This window comes from Otolemur garnettii, unplaced genomic scaffold (assembly GCF_000181295.1).
Source record: "Otolemur garnettii isolate 467f Iridium unplaced genomic scaffold, OtoGar3 scaffold00104, whole genome shotgun sequence".
In the NCBI taxonomy this organism is placed as follows: Eukaryota; Metazoa; Chordata; class Mammalia; order Primates; family Galagidae; genus Otolemur; species Otolemur garnettii.
Window position 1 is genome coordinate 2,248,153 of NW_003852499.1, and position 15,726 is coordinate 2,263,878.

General features: G+C 49.2%; 1 protein-coding gene and 1 long non-coding RNA gene across 6 annotated transcripts in view; both read right to left on the bottom strand.

Moving 5' to 3' along the window:
• Positions 1–2,191, bottom strand: LOC100954331. Of its 2 annotated transcripts, none has more exons than XR_001161555.2 (3): positions 2,125–2,191; positions 1,803–1,849; positions 1–102 (listed from the first exon to the last, which is right to left on the bottom strand). It is a non-coding gene; the product is annotated as an uncharacterized LOC100954331 (long non-coding RNA). The 2 variants fall into 2 exon arrangements; XR_002774957.1 differs by having other exon boundaries at positions 2,102–2,171.
• A 2,654-nt stretch (positions 2,192–4,845) lies between these two features.
• The window catches only part of NCAPD2 (non-SMC condensin I complex subunit D2), a 29,956-nt gene continuing 19,075 nt past the window's right edge, over positions 4,846–15,726 (bottom strand). For 2 of the 4 annotated variants that reach the window (XM_023517071.1, XM_012809359.2), the window contains 16 exons: positions 14,865–14,949; positions 12,240–12,373; positions 11,478–11,610; positions 11,300–11,384; positions 10,553–10,720; positions 10,090–10,262; positions 9,015–9,126; positions 8,813–8,936; positions 8,578–8,733; positions 8,051–8,228; positions 7,873–7,967; positions 7,336–7,416; positions 6,982–7,165; positions 5,552–5,678; positions 5,318–5,473; positions 5,026–5,111 (listed from right to left, as the gene is read on the bottom strand). In XM_023517071.1, the coding sequence (XP_023372839.1) occupies positions 5,026–5,111; positions 5,318–5,473; positions 5,552–5,678; positions 6,982–7,165; positions 7,336–7,416; positions 7,873–7,967; positions 8,051–8,228; positions 8,578–8,733; positions 8,813–8,936; positions 9,015–9,126; positions 10,090–10,262; positions 10,553–10,720; positions 11,300–11,384; positions 11,478–11,610; positions 12,240–12,373; positions 14,865–14,949 (2,077 nt within the window). Of the gene's footprint in view, positions 5,112–5,317; positions 5,474–5,551; positions 5,679–6,981; positions 7,166–7,335; positions 7,417–7,872; positions 7,968–8,050; positions 8,229–8,577; positions 8,734–8,812; positions 8,937–9,014; positions 9,127–10,089; positions 10,263–10,552; positions 10,721–11,299; positions 11,385–11,477; positions 11,611–12,239; positions 12,374–14,864; positions 14,950–15,726 lie in introns of those variants that run through there. The other 2 variants (XM_023517070.1, XR_002774958.1) reach the window with 2 other exon arrangements.

Consider the following 15,726-nt stretch of genomic DNA (forward strand, 5'->3'; position numbering starts at 1 on the left):
ACCATGTAGTTGAGGTCAATGAAGGGGTCATTGATGGCGACAATATCCACCTTGCCAGAGTTAAAAGCAGCTCTGCAGACCAGGCGCCCAATTCGACCAAAGCTAGGACAAGAGGGAATAAGGAATGAGGGAAATAGAGAATTCTTGCTGCTGGGTGAGCAGCCCCAGGCTCACTTTTAAGTAAGCAAATACAGCACCTCTCCACCTCTCCTCACCTCCAGAAGTCCTAAGAGGTCTGTAGTTCAACCCTACCAGGCTGGCCTGGCCCCACAACATGGTAGTAGGTTAAGGCTCCTGTCCTAACCAACACCCAGTCATGTGAAGTCCTTCAAGGAGAAGGGGCTGTGTGGAACACTGCCACCCACAGGCTGGGCACAAGCTTGGCACATGGCATTTATCACCCCACTATCCATGCCCTGGAAATGCTTGCTGCTGCCTGGCCAAGCTTCAAGCTACACCCTCCGGGGAAGAGACTTGTACACTCAGCATCTCCAAGCTCAAAGGGCAGTAGTAAAGGTCAGAAATTAACCAGCAGGGTGAGCCCACCTTCTATAACTCCCTTCTACAAAAGGCACAGACACAGAGGTAGCAATCTATTTTTCAACTTCCTAGTCCCAGGGATCTGATTTGCTAAGCCTCCTTCCTTCACAGCTCTTTCTTTTCAAGAAACCAGGAGTGGTGTAACAGGGTATAAGTGGGAGTGGGGGGAGACCTGCAGCAGGGGCCCCACCACAGAAAGGTCAGCAGCTATATTTAACTTGGGAGCAGGATGAGCAGAGATCTGGTTTCTGAAAGATGGAACTAGTTTTCCAAGGTTCACAGACACCCAATCCTCTCATTGACCTTTACAGCCTGGCTTTGAGGGTCGGGTTAGCTCTAGATGCCCACGGGAAGAAGCCTCCAGGTGAGGCGGTGCAGGAGGGGCTGCTGCCACAGAGGCCATTTCGTGGTGGAAATTTTCTAACTACCCATGACTCAGCTCCCCTAGCTTGGCCTGAAGCCACAGCTACCACACCTTTGGGAGGGGGGCCATAAGAGAACCATAGGCCTACTTGTTTGATTCGTCAGAGAATTATCTAGGATTCATCGTCCCTAGATGAAGGGAAAAAAGGCTTGTGGCTCTAGGGCTAGTCTACGGCCAGTGCGGTCAGCAGCTGGATTTTGAGGGAAAGACCCTCTTTGAGCAAGAACCCGAGAAGCCTTGCTTCACCAGGTTTACCGGATAAAGGAGACTCCGCCCTACTGAGGCAGCAGCCGGAGGATTAGTCACCAGCAAGCCAAGAGGAAGACTGCAGAAATCAGGAGGGTTTCCTAACGGGCTTCATTCATTTCCCTCCGGGTTGCAACATGGCGGCCGCGCCACCGCAGTGCGCCTCAGCCAGTGCAGCAGGCTGCGCACTGCACCCCCCAAGGCACCCCCGCAGGCCGGGGAGGGGGAGGGGCGCCTCTCCGGGCACGTGACCCCGCAGAGCGCCAAAGAGAAGAAAGGAGCCTCAGTTGGAGGATGGGGATGGATCCCAAGCGAGAATGGGGTCTGTCCCATTTTTCTGCGGTAAATGGAAGGTTTTTGGTAGCCTGTGCCCGAAGGAGCGGAGTTAGCTAAGGTGCAACAGCCGGGGGAAAGGGGACACGAGGTCCTTAGAGGCAGGAGCCTCTGTCAGGTCCGGGCGCTGACCTTCAGTTCTCCTTGGGAGGATACAGCCCCCCTACTCACTCCACCCAGCTGCAAAGACTCGAATCCAGCAAGACCTGCAGACGCAATGCAGCTCAGGACCTCACCCTATAGCCGCCCTTTAACTCACCCGTTTATTCCGACCTTCGGTTTCACCATGGTGCCTCGGGGATGCGGCTGCGGGGAAGAGAACAGTAAGCATCTAAGCTGGCTACCCGACACCCCGGGACTGAGCCATGGGACCCCAGCCAGTGCACACGCCCACTCCTCCCCTCCCCCAGGCCTCCATTCCCACACCAGGCCGCATCACGTCCTCCACTCGCCCCTGTTATACGCTGCCCCCCCGGCCTGTGCCGGACCTGCAGCAGCACAACCACACTCCGCCTGCGCACACCCCCTCGCCCCTCAGGCTAGCCCCCAGTCTCCCACTGTTCCTCTTTGCCTGTTTGCACCTGGCGCTGCACTAGAAGAAGCGGCTATCTGACGAACGGGAAGACCAGAGAGCGCAGGGGAAAGAGGCAGGCTCCCTTTATACAAAAGATGGGGGGGGGGGCTGGGGCGGGACACGTGGGCCCCGCCTCCCGGGTGGCTTACCCAGTCCCAGCCCAAGAGCTCGAGGCCTGAGCTACGTGCGCCCGTAAACCCGGGAGTAGCCTGGCAACTTCTTTTTAGTTTTTTTGGCGCAGTTCGACTGTGCACGCACCGAACGTGTGGGCTCCGGATGTAGAGCAGGAGTGGGGGTGGGATGGGGCAGAGATTGGCCTGAGGAGGAGGTGATCGGCAATAGTTTCCAGGACTGGGCTGTGGGAACGCAGACTAGGGACTCCAGGACTGGGGCCCTGGTGAGAATTTAGGACATCCGGAGCCAGGGACGTTAAATTTGCTAAGCAGGAGGACTTGGGGAGCTGGTGGGATGGGAAGTTGGAGCCAGAGCCCAAGACTGCTTGCGGCTGCACGCGGCCATCCTCCTCCCCTTTCTTTCAAAGGCTAAGCGGCGGGAAAGTTGAGGAACTTCTCCTCTAGGCTCTTCGGTAGTGACAGAGAAACAGCTCAAGCAAAGATCCAGGAAGGGCCCTTCCCAGTCCCCCTTCCCCCTCCCCAACTCCTGGCTCCTAGCCTCTCTGGGACCAGGGCCTGCCTGGGCTGGGCTTTGGGCGGTGGGGGCCTGGAGAGGAAGGAGGGTTGGGAGGAGGCTTGAGGGGGAGGTTTCTGCACAGAAGGTCACGATGTCCTGTAGCCCATGCAGCCTGGACCTGATAATTAGAGCAGACAAGCCAGGCCCTGTGCACACCAGCTGCTCCCCCGCGGACTGAGGCCCTAGGGAGAGGATGGGGTCACGGGTGGAGCCGGGATGGTGGTGGCCCAGAGGCCTCCCACAAAGTCGCTCCTGGGAACCTGAGGAAGGAGACAGTGTCTCTTTGATCACCTCCAGCCCAGGGCGGAAGTCCCTCCCCATCCTGAGACGTGCAGGCAAGTCCAGGAGCCAGGGACTCCCCTTTACTGCTACACCCATGGGATGTTGAGGGCAGAGTGAATCCAGAAAGGGGGAAAAAAAAGTCTTGGGCACAGGGTAGGAACAGGCTCCCCTCCCCTTCCCACACTCTCGGGAGGTAAAGGAAAGGATCTGTCATCCTGCACAAGTCCAGGTTTGGTTATGAGCTGAGGATAGAAGAAGGGCTGGGTGCCCAGCACTTGAAAGGAATGAGGGCTTTTGAAGGGGGGTGGGGAGTGAGGTGGCCTTTGCCCATCAGCAGGTGCAGGGGAGGGGGGTCCTGGGGCCCTGTTGCTAGCCCAGCGTAATCTGACACCAGCCCCCTGCCCTTCTAGCTAAAAGCCTGGGGCTAAGTTTAGCCAGCCTGGGGTGATAATCTTTGCTTAAAAGGTAGGGAGTTCACTGTCCCAGTCCCATCCAGTCTTTCTGGGGCTGACCTCCCTCTTTGGGGCCCCAGAACCAAGGCCGTGTCCATATCTGGCAGCCATTGGCATGGCTGGTGCTCAGGCATTTCAGGATCACAAAGAGAGGGCCTCGGATGATGAGACAGGACAGGATGAGGTAGGGTGGAGAGGCACTGCAGTGGAGCCTGGGGGATTGGAGGCCCCCACCTTTGAGGCCCCTTGTCTACTCCTGAAAAGGCTCAGCTAAATCAAAATGACCATTAACCCCTTCCTTGCAGAGGACTCTAAGAGCCTCTGTATGCTCTAGCACTACCCAAAGCATGATTCTGAGGTACCATCTTCCCCTTTGCCTCATGCTTGTCATTTTTCATTAGTGTCCTCTTCTCTTCCCTCCCCCCCAAAATAGGGAGCTCAGTGCCCAGAGAGCAATACCGACTCATTATGCTGTTGTCATGACAGCAGAGACACCAGTGTGGTCATGATGGCAGGCTCACTGCCTCCTCCCTGTGACTCAGCAGAGAGGACTTGTGGAGCTGAAGAGGGGTACATAGGCTTTAGGGGACAGCTCACCAGCCACATGACCTGCACCCTCTCATCTCTTGCAGACCTATAACATAGTGAGGACTGCCTAGCAGACAGACCTTGTCTCCTAAAACCAGAGGGTGTGCATGATCTGACCCCTCACCTGGCCAGAGCAGTTGCCAATGTTTAGAGATGAACTAGGGAACACCCATGGGGGCCTGTGGGGAGGGCAGGGAACACAGAGGAAAGCAGCTCTTGGTCTGGGGGGAAGCTTTCTCAACTTTGCCTCTGTTTACATTTTGGACTGAATAACTCTTTGTTTGGGGGGGGGGTGCTGTCCTGTGCACTGTAGGATGTTTAGCAATATCCCTGGCCTTTGCCCACCAGATACTGGTAGCAGCCCTCCCCCACAGGCTATGACAGCAACACAGTCTCTGGGCATTGTCACATGTCCTCTGGCAGCAAAACTGCCTGAGGTTGAGGAGCAATGAAGTAGAGCCTGGACATTGTACAACTCTCCAGCCAAGCATCTTGTTACCTGTGTAGGCAGGAGAAATGGGACAGTGGGACAGAAGCAGGGGGTTCATCTGCACTCCTGGGCTCACCCTCTGGATTGATAACCCTCTGCTGCACGAGTCTGGGCTCATGAAAGGTGAAATAAAGACAAACTTAGGAAAAATGTCCAAAAATCTATAAAAACATTTATTATTAGAAAACATGGAGACTGACAAACATTCCAAAGTGAAAGCAGGTAGTGAAGTTCAGTTAGGCTAGTTTAAGAGAAATGCCTTGCATTTTAAAGATCATTTGTGTGTTTTAAAAAAATACATAGGAGACAGGTAAACAAGTATATTACAAGGGGACTGGAATTGGAATTTAAGGTCATCCCACATGATACCCTGCACAGGAGAGATGGGAAGTGGCAAGAAGACTTGCTAGGATTTGTGCCTTCGAGTGGATGCTCTGCGAATGGGGGTCATTTTCTTCGGTGTCTCATCTTCAGTCATCTCTGCTGAGAGCTCTATTCAAAGAATTGGAGGTAAAAAAAGCTGAGTCATGAAGATGGTAAAAAATAGATGTAAGAGAACAAATGGAACAACCCTGACCCCAACTGCATAGGAAGACACCACGGAGCAGTAGAGGGCCTACAGCAGAACCCTATGGAAACCAGGACTCGACACCCCAACCATGTTCCTTCTGGGTCAGTGCTAGGAAGGAGCATCATACCTTCCTCACTGGACTCATCACTTGAGAAGACAACTTTGCATTTCTTTTTGGCAACTCGTTGCTGGGTGTTTGGATGCCGACGGGTAGTACGGCGGGGCTCAGGTGTGACAAAGTCACTGTCTGAAGCTGCAGAAGCAAGAGGCTGGTGCCTAGAGACTAGAAGAAGCAGGGAGAGATGCTTTAAAAAAGAAGTAACCATAGCTTGAGGGGAAGGAGCAAGGTAGCCTCACATACCAGTGGGTTGTTTCCTGGCTGATGGGGCTCTCTGGCTAAGTCCTTGGCCATTCTCAAGCTCCTCTATTCCATCCAACCCTCTGGTGTGACAAGCCCGAAGCTTCTGCTCAAACTCATCTATTATAGCCTGGATCAAACAAAGATTAAGAACAGGTTTGGAGGCTCTGCGCCCGTAGCACAGTGATTATAGTGCCAGCCACATACTCTGAGGGTGCTGGGTTCAAACCCAGTCTGGGCTAGTTAAGCAACAATGATGACAACTGCAACAAAAAATAGTCAGGTGTTTTGGCAGGTGCCTGTAGTCCCAGCCACTTGGGAGGCTGAAGCAAAAGAATCACTTAAACCTAAGAGTTTGAGGTTGCTGTGAGCTGGGATGCCATGGCACTCTACCAAGGGTGACAGATTCTGTCTCAAAAAAAAAAAAGATAAAGAAAAAAGAACAGGTTTGGAACATAGTACTTATGTGATTAAAGAGAAAAAGGGCCATGAAATACACAGAGGTACTTTAAATGCTTAATATTAAGTGACAGAAGCCAATCTGAAAAGCCTACATATGGTATGATTCTATCTATATGCCAATCTCGGAAAGGCAAAGCTGTGGACACAGTAAAAAGGTTAGTGGTCACCAGAGATTGTGGGGAGAGAAGAATAAATAGGTGGAGCACAGGGATTTTTAGGGCAATCAAACTATTCTGTGCGATACTGCCATAGTGGGTACATGTCATCATGTAGAAGGCTGTAATGGAAACTTTGAACTTAGGGGAATGTAGGTTCTTAGGGAAACGTAGGTTCATCGACTGTAACAAATGTATTGGTCTGGTGCAGGATGCTGATGGTGGGGAAGGCTGCATGTGTGGGGACATGGTATGTGGGAAGTTTTTGTATTTTCCACTCAATTTTGCTTTTAACCTAAAACTCCTAAAAGAGAAAGTCTATTAAAAAAAAAACAACAACAAAGGCTCGGGCCTGTAGCTCAAGTGGCTAAGGGGCCAGCCACATACACTTGAGCTGGTGGGTTTGAATCCAGCCTGGGTCCACCAAACAACAATGACAAGCATAACCAAAAAATAGCTGGGCGTTGTGGCGGGTGCCTATAGTCCCAGCTACTTGGGAGGCTGAGGCAAGAGGATCGTTTAAGCCCAAGAGTTTGAGCTTACTGTGAGCAGTGATGCCATGACACTCTACCCAAGGCAACCGCATGGGACTCTGTATCCAAAAAAAAAAAAATTGGAGATGGAAATCTATTAAAAAAACAAGAATTAAAGATAGAAAATCTGGTTTAGGGTCACTCTAATAACTTGATTGCAGTCAAGTTGGGGATAAAGTAAGACAGTAATATGACTACAAGAGCCCTAGAGCAGTGCTTAGAGAGAGATGTAGCAGCCTGGCCTGGAACCCAGCAGGTGCCCAAGTGTCCCTAGGCTGCTCACCTTGCCCTCAGGCTTAGCCCCACGCCGCAGCTTGCTGGCAACTGACAAAAAGGCACTGAAGATGGATTCATCTGACAGTTTATCTCCAAAGCAGTCAAAACTGTCAAGCATTTTGCGGAGGCCTCGCTCTGTAAGGGGCAGCTGTGACACACAGTAGGCCAGGTCGCGGTGCTGTCGCTCAGTTCTGCAGATGGCAAAGGCTTTGTGAGGAGTGGTGAGATCTAGGACATTAAAGGCTCACCTTTCCCGATCAGTCTCCCACAGTCCCAAGGATGCCACTTGGGGTGAGGGGGGAGACAGGTTCTTCCCCTGTAGGGCCCCTCTCAGCACAAAGACTCAGGGAGGGCAGCATACCGGGCTGTGCGGAACCGCTGACACAGCTTTTCCACCAAGCTCTCTGTCTGCTTGTCCTTGGTGATATAGGACAGGAGCTGCCTACAGAAAGGGGACATGAGGACATGCCGTGGGTCCACATCCAGCTTTGTTGTCCACTAAGACCAACCTAGGAACCTCTCCTAGTGCTGACTTATCAGGTGTTCTCTGCCACAGCTGAGCCTGCTTCCAACCCCCACTGCCCCCAGAGTCCCATACATCAGGAAAGCCCCTTCCCCCCCAGGAATTTTCACAGTAAATGAAAACTATTTAGTGAGCATTACTGCATGTCTACCACCATAGTAGAAACCTCATCTTACTTAATTTTCTTAAGAACTAAGGGGGGCACCATGTTATTAGTTACATTTTATAAGAGAGGCAACAAGCACAGAGAAGTTAAGTTATTGTCAAAGGCTATACAGCTAAAAAAGAAGCAGAGATGGAATTCAAATACAGGTTTGTCTGATTCCTGAGCCTGTGCTATGTGAAAAATGTCCCCCAAGGCCCAGGGAACTATACCTCATGATGGTGTGGAAAGGCTCTTCCTCCACTCCCCCCTCAGGGTCTGACAGGCGGCTAATGATATCTGGAAGGAGATTATAGATTGCGTTGCCCTGTAAGACAGAGAGAGAGAGATGACCTACATACTGCCTCTGCAGCAAGCCCCCAGTCGCCTCTCCAGCTCTCTCTCTCTCACCTTGTGGGAAAGCTCATTGAAGAAGTTCTTGGCCAGGGCAGCAATCTGAGGCTCAGGGTCAATGAGCAGCACTGCCATCTCGCTCACTTGCCCCTTCACTTTCACCATGTCCTTAAGGATGAGGTGGGTCATCACCAGCCCTGCTGTTTTCCGCACTTGTGGAGCTGGGTCCCGGAGGCTAGGAATAGAATCTCAGGTCACTGGGACCAAAGCCTTTGGGCTATACTCTAATACTGATAGAAAAGGCTCTTAGGAGGAATCCATTACCCCATAATACACTATTCTAGAAGAAATTAGAAAGCTGTCTAGAGTTGAAAGTTAGAGTTGGAGAAATAGGTAAAGCTTTTAGCAGAAGCTTCAATCCCCTTAAGGTCATCTTAGTGATGGGCCTGTACAGGTCAAGTTCAACCAGACGTTCAAGATAATGCTAACAACTAGGGGAACAGAGTCTTAGCGATCTTCACACTCGACTTACCAGACTCGCAGAGCTCTCAGAGAATACTACTGCTTTGTGAGGGATCTCTTACCGAGCATATAGATGAGGTGTCCAGGGGTCCACCAGGTTTGGGAAGCGGATGGCCAGATCCCCAGTGGCAACCATGAGGTTAGACCGGACAGTGGGGAGTGAAGACTTTTCTAGCATGGTGAACAGAAGACGAAGCTGCGAGTCACAGAAGGTGGCACTAGAGGCAAGGAGAGGACTATCAGGGAAGCATCTTACCCCATCCTCCCTGAGAAGATGAGACCTGCCTCAGGGCCTACCTGATCATGCAGAACTTGCCGAGGGCAAGTGAAGCAGCTGCAGAGAGGTCTGGGTTGCTATAGAGGCCAGGATTGTTACAGACTTTAAGCAAAAGTGGAACAAAGGCAGCAAGTGTCTGTTTGCCTGTTGGAAGAGTAAGTTTAGGTTTGGGATAGTTACCTCATTTGGGGAGAAACTGCTAAGTACAGCCACTTTTCTTACCATCCAATAGTTCCATCTCGCAGATACCACGCATCAGTTCTGCCTCCGTGTCATCAGCAGTCACTCCAACTAGTCCCAGCTCCTCCTCCATGGTGGTCTCAGAGCTTGTATTCTAAAGGGAACGAAGCCAGAGATCACAGGTAAACAGAAACAAAATTTTGATCCCAGCCTCTACTTCATTTTGCAAGAATGATATGAGGAAAGGCTAATTCTACAAAGCCATTCATAGATTTGTCAAATGTGTCAGTAAAGAGAAAGGATTCCTGAACTGAACAGGGATGTAATTTCCTGTATATAGTAAAACAGATGGATCCTGTCAGACAGTGGTTCAAGGTCACAGAGACCAGTCCTTACCCCACTGTTGCAAGATTCTATGTCTTATTTACCTGCAAGACATCACTGCCTCTAGTGGAGAGAGTAAGAGGTCCCATCAGATGTCAAGCCAGTAATAAAGGCTGACAGAAAAGGGGGTGGGTGTGTGCATTCATATTCCAACATATTGTGCCTTGGAGACAGACTTTATTTATTTTATTTCTTTTTTTTTCCCTGGTCAACTCTGGCAAATGGATATTTATATATTTTTTGAGACAGAGACTCAAGCTGTCACTCTGGATAGAGTGCCATGGCGTCATACCTCACAGCAACCTCCAACCTGGGCTCAAGTGAACCTCTTGCCTCAGTTTTTCTATTTTTAGTAGATGGGGGTCTTACTTTTTGCTCAGGCTGGTCTCAAACTCGTGAGCTCAAGCAATCCACCTGCCTTAGCCTCCCAGAGTGCTAGGATTATAGGTGTGAGCCACCACGCCTGGCTAGAAACAGATTATATTTAATGTTGAAGTCTCTAACTCCATATTCTGGAATTTAACTAAAACTTTCCTTCCTGAGTCATCAAGAACAGACTGTTCCATCTTTGTCTATGCTAATCTTCACCAGGGTAGCAACAATGAAGTAGAGATGCTTCACTTAATAGCAGAGAATGAAGGATTCCCAGAAGCAAATATTTTGAGCTTAGCTCAGGAAATAAGTCTGGGAAATGTTTAGGACAGGATCCCAATTGCCCAGGTGCTTCATTCACCTTCTCCTTTGGATCTTTAGTTTTGTGTTCCTGTTCTTCTCGAAGAACTCGGCGCCGACAGAGCTCTCCACTCACTGCCTGTTCCAAATGTATCAGCTGCTGCAGAGCCACATCCCCAGCCAGGGACAGCAAGTTCATGAGCAGGAAAGTGGGGAGCATAGGGGGGGTCTCTTCTGGAAGACAGGGAAAGGGAAGGCAAGGAGAATAGATATAATCAAGTCCTATAACCTGAATTCTTTCCCTTTGCTCATGTGCTACTGAAACTAGTATAGATGGAAGACATGGCAGTGAGGGGGAGGGAAGTAAAGTGGCCCGTATCAACTTGGACAAAATGAGACAGTGTATATTGATTGATAGGCTGCTGAAGAAAGTGATGGTGCCAGCAGCTTCCTGACCTGCAGGGAAAAAATAGCAGAAGCTGGCTGCCTACCAATGGCCCATCAACTTCCCTCTTTCCACTCACTTGGGTCCTCTTGGGTTGTGCTCCTCTCCCCCAGCTTCTCCAAGGCCTGCTTTGCACAGCTATGCAATATCTGGGCACAGAGTACCTCAGGGCCCTCTGCCAGTTGGTATATGAGGGTCACTGCCACTTCTTTGAATGGGATCCAGAGTGGGTCAGGGTGGATAAAGCCTGCACAGAAGGGAATGGTTTACTACAAAGGTCTCAATTTTGTCCAAGGCTCTTTCTGGGATTTTTTTTCTTCCTTTCTTTCTTTTTTTTTTTTTGAGACAGAGCCTCAACCTGTCCCCCTGGGTAGAATGCCATGGCATCACAGCTTACAGCAACCTACATTTCTTTCTTTCTTTATTTGTGAGACAGAGTCTCACTCTGTCATTCAGGGTAGAGTGCAGTGGCATCATCATAGCTCATGCAACCTCAAACTTCTGGGCTCAAGTGATCCTTCTACCTCCCAAGCAACTGGAATTATAGGCATGCACTACCACACCCATCTAATTTTTCTGATTTTTATAGAAACAGGGTCTTGCTAGGTTACCTAGGCTGGTCTCAAACTTCTAGCCTAAAAGACCCTCCTGCCTCTGCCTCGCAAAGCACAAAAGAGCCCCCCCACTGCCTCTTTTTGAGATAGTCTCTTGTCACCCAGGCTAGACCATGGCCTTAGCCCAGCTCACAGCAACTTCAACCTCCTGATCCTCCTGCCTCAGCCTTCTGAGTAGCTGGGTCTACAGGAAGCCCTTCTTGATAGCTCACCTTTTGTGACTGTCTCCTGTAGTCGCTCAAACAACCTGTGTTCCTGAGGCAACCGGAAGGGAAGGTGACGTTTGCCCAGAGAAGGCTATGAAGAACAAGAAGATAAAATGTGGGTGTTTGTAAAGGTAGACAAGAGGATCTTGACTCTTCTTAGTTTGGACATACCCTATCTACATACCTTTCTCCTGTCAGAGATGTTGGCAATGGCAAGGCACACCTGCTGGGCCAGCCTATAGTCCTGTGGAAACTTCTCATTCAACCCTATGCTCACCAGTGTGTCCAAGTTGCTTCCCACAATTTCTGGTTTTCCTCTAGAGGAAAGAAGCCAAAGAGTGAAGGGCAGGCATGGAAAGAACTCTGTGTGGAGGATAATGCCAACAGTGCTATGTACCAGCAGCCAACACAAGTTGTCTAGAGCCATGGAATACTACACAGTCAGGCTCTGACATAGGACCAGTTCCCTGGAATCCCTCTTTCTCTTTTTTTTTTTTGAGACAAAGCCTCAAGCTGTCCCCCTGGGTAGAGTGCCGTGGCATTACAGCTCACAGCAACCTCCAACTCCTGGGCTCAAGCGAGTCTCTTGCCTCGGCCTCCCAAGTAGCTGGGCCCACAGGCGCCCGCCACAACGCCCGGCCATTTTTTGGTTGCAGCTGTCATTGTTGTTTGGCGGGTCCAGGCTGGGGATTCGAACCCGCCACCTTAGGTGTACGTGGCTGGCGCCTTAGCCGGTTGAGCCATAGGCGCCGAGCCGAATCCCTCTTTCTCTGTTGAATCCCACAATTCTGACTAGGTAGTGGAGCTGGTACTCTTACTATTTTCTTTTCCATTTAGGTAGCAGCAGAGCTCAGCTGAATCTCATTGCTACTACTGAAGGAAATGGAACCTTCTCAGAACCTTCCTTTCCTTTCCCACCCTGCTGCCTATTAGACCAGAGCCTCACCGTGCCATCATGCCAAGAAGCATGACAGAGGAACAGCGCTCCAGGGGAGAGCAGGGGACCTTTTCGGTGGCCCGTTCCCACAACAGTTGGGTTACTGCTGGTTTCAGTTCACCCTTCTGCACAAATTCACAGATCTGAGGAGAAAAAAAAAAGGCTTAAGTAAAAAAATAACGATTTTCCAACCCCTAATCCACATCTCTGAAGACAATATTGAGGACCTGATGTGGGCAAAAGCAATACTTAGGAACGGAAAGGAAGGAGGAGTCTCAAAACATAAAGGAGAGCATTAGGAAGGTGCTTCTCTCTCCATTCTCGACTTTTCTACTCTCATGCCTTCAAAGCTATATTAAAGTGACATTGAGGTGGCTCCTGTAGCTCAGTGAGTAGGGTGCCAGCCACATACACTGAGGCTGGTGGGTTCGAATCCGGCCCTGGCCAGCTAAAGCAACCAGGACAGCTGCTACAGAAAAATAGCCAGGTATTATGGCGGGCGCCTGTAGTCCCAGCTACTTGGGAAGCAGAGGCAAGAGAATCGCTTAAACCCAAGAGTTTGAGGTTGCCGTGACACCATAGCGCTCTACCGAGGGTGACAACTTTAGACTCTTATCTCAAAAAAAAAGTAATAATAAATAAAAATAAAAAGGGCGGCACCTGTGGCTCAGTGAGCAGGGTGCTGGCCCCATATACCAAGGGTGGTGGGTTCAAACCTGGCCCCAACCAAACTGCAACAAGAAAACAGTTGGGCGTTGCAGTGGGCACCTGTAGTCCCAGCTACTTGGGAGGCTGAGGCAAGAGAATCACCAAAGCCCAAGAGCTGGAGGTTGCTGTGAGCTGTGATGCCACAGTTCTCTACTGAGGGTGACAAAGTGAGACTCTCTTAAAAAAAAAAAAAAAACAACATTAAAAAAATAAATAAATAAATAAAAATAAAGTGATGTTGAAATTGGGTGCAGTGGGTCATATCTAGCACTGTGGAAGGCTGAGGTGGGAGAACTGTTTGAGCTCAGGAGTCTAGAGACTAGCCTAAGAGTAAGACTCCATCTCTACTAAAAATAGAAAAATTAGCCAGGTGTCATGGTGGGCTTCGGAGCCAGGTACTCGGAAGGCTGAGGCAGGAGGATCACTTGAGCCGAGGAGTTTGAGGTTGCAGTGAGCAAGGCTGATGCCACAATACTCTAGTCTGGGGCAACACAGTGAGATGTCTCAATAAAAGGAAAAAAACTGGCCTTTTGAGTTCCATGTGGACCCATAGTTCTGTAGATTTCTAGTAAATTTTCTTGCTGTTACTACAAACTCAACATATCTAAAATGGAAACCATCCTTCTTCCTTACCTTTTCATTTTGCCAACAGTTCCAACATACGCTTAATATTTCAATAGTCACCTAATTTTTTATCAATCAGTCACTTAGACTTACATTTTTCCTTTAAAAGCTATCTGCTGTCAGGTCCATGCTGTGGCTTCCAGGCCTGGGTCCAGCCCCTCTGTCACTGAACACCACATTGCCCTCCTCCTGCCTCCTGTCCCGCCTTCGCCTCCTCACCACCCAGCTCACATCAACCTCCCGCTTTGGTGGCTATTCTCCCCCGGCTACTATAGGGTCCTGTCTGTAGCTAGCCAAGATCTTGGGCCAGTCTCCACCACTAGACTCTCTTCTTTTTCTGCAACGAGGAAGAGAACGTGGTAGCAGGAGCACTCCTCCCAGTGGAAGCTAAAGGTTGATGCCACTTCCACTGTTTGTGCTCATGACATAAATGCTGCAGAGCAGATCTGCTTCGTTGAGATGGTGGGTCCCTTCTAACAAAACTCTAGATTCCAGAAATCATTCAGGGACCTTCACAATTCAGTTCCACCTACATTCTCAACGTCATTATCTCTCCCAGATGATAATTTTGAACCAGAGTACAAATCTTTCTCATTCTACAATATGGGCTGTGCTCTTTCTACGGTTTCTATCTGAAATGCTTTTCCTCCTCCTCTAATTCTCTAAACCTTACTCATCTTTCCTGACCCAGCTTAAGTCCTACCATCTTTAGGAAGCTTTTCTTGATCATTCTACATCAAGCTGCTATTTTCTACTCTGTATTCCTCAGAAGAGCATAAAAGTCAAGAGCAGTGGTTCTCAACCTCCTAATGCCTCAATGTATTTTCATTGTTAAAAAGGGGTTGCGACCCACAGGTTGAGAACCACTGGTCAAGAGTATGTTTTCTGCAGCTCTTATTGCCTGAGTTTAAATCTCAAACTTTGGCACTAGCTAGCTATAGCTAGCCAAGTTGCTTAAACTCTCTGTGTCTCAGATTTCTCATGGAGATACAATCTGATAGGGTTGTGAGGATTAAATAATATGAGTAAAGTGCTAAGTATAGATATATTAAACACATATAAGTCTGGTTATATAATCATTACCAGTGTACTTATTTTAGTACTTAATTATCTATCCACTACATTGTTGTAAAAGTGTTTTGTGTTTTTTGGTTACTAAATAGACTGTTAGTTCCTTTAAAGTTGGAAATAAGAAAGCAAATAGTCTTACACTTCTTTATGGGGCTGAGTAAAATCATGGAACACATAGTAGTAACTCAATGATAATTGTTGAATGAACAAAGAAAAAGTAAGAAGACTTACAATTTCCTCAAGACACTGAATAGTCCCAGCTGAGGCATCCAAAAGCAGCAAAGAGAGATTCTGAATCAAAGCCTGGGTCTTGGCTCTGTGGGAATAGCAGAGACCAGGGGTCATTAAAAGATTGATAAGTTAGCCGGGCATGGTGGCTCATGCCTATAATCCCAGCACTGTGGGAGACCTAGGAGGGAGAATTGCTTGAGCTCAGGAGTTCGAGACTTGCCTGAGCAAGAGTGAGACTCCGACTCATGAAAAAAATGGAAAAACCCAGCTGGGCACCGCGGCAAGCACCTGTAATCCCAGTGGCTTCCAGAGGCTGAGGCAGCGGGATGCCCACAAGTCGGAGTCTGAGGTTGCAGTGAGCTACCAAACCACTGCACTCTGCTCAGGGGCATAGGGTAGGACTCTGTCTCAACAACAACAAAAAAAGACTGATAAGTTAGCCAGGCGCAGTGGCTCATGCCTATAATCCTAGTATTCTGGGAGGCCAAGGCAGGTGGATTACTTGAGCTCAGGAGTTAGAGACCAGCCTGAACAAGAGTAAGACCTTGGCTCTAAAAACTAGCCAGGTGTTGTGTTGGGCATCTGTAGTCCCAGCTACTTGGAAGGCTGAGACAAGATCACTGGAGCCCAGGAGTTGGAGGTTGCTGTGAGCTATGACACCATGCACTCTACCACAAGTGACAAAGTGAGACTGTTTCAAAAAAAAAAAGTAAAAATAAAACTTATAAAAAAATAAAATAAAAGACTGATGTTGAACTTGGCTATCCCACCACAGTGTTAGATAACTCCTTTAGAATGCACTTGGTCCTGAGTCCCATCACAGACCTACTGCCTATGAATTTGGAAGTCCTCTGGAAAGAAG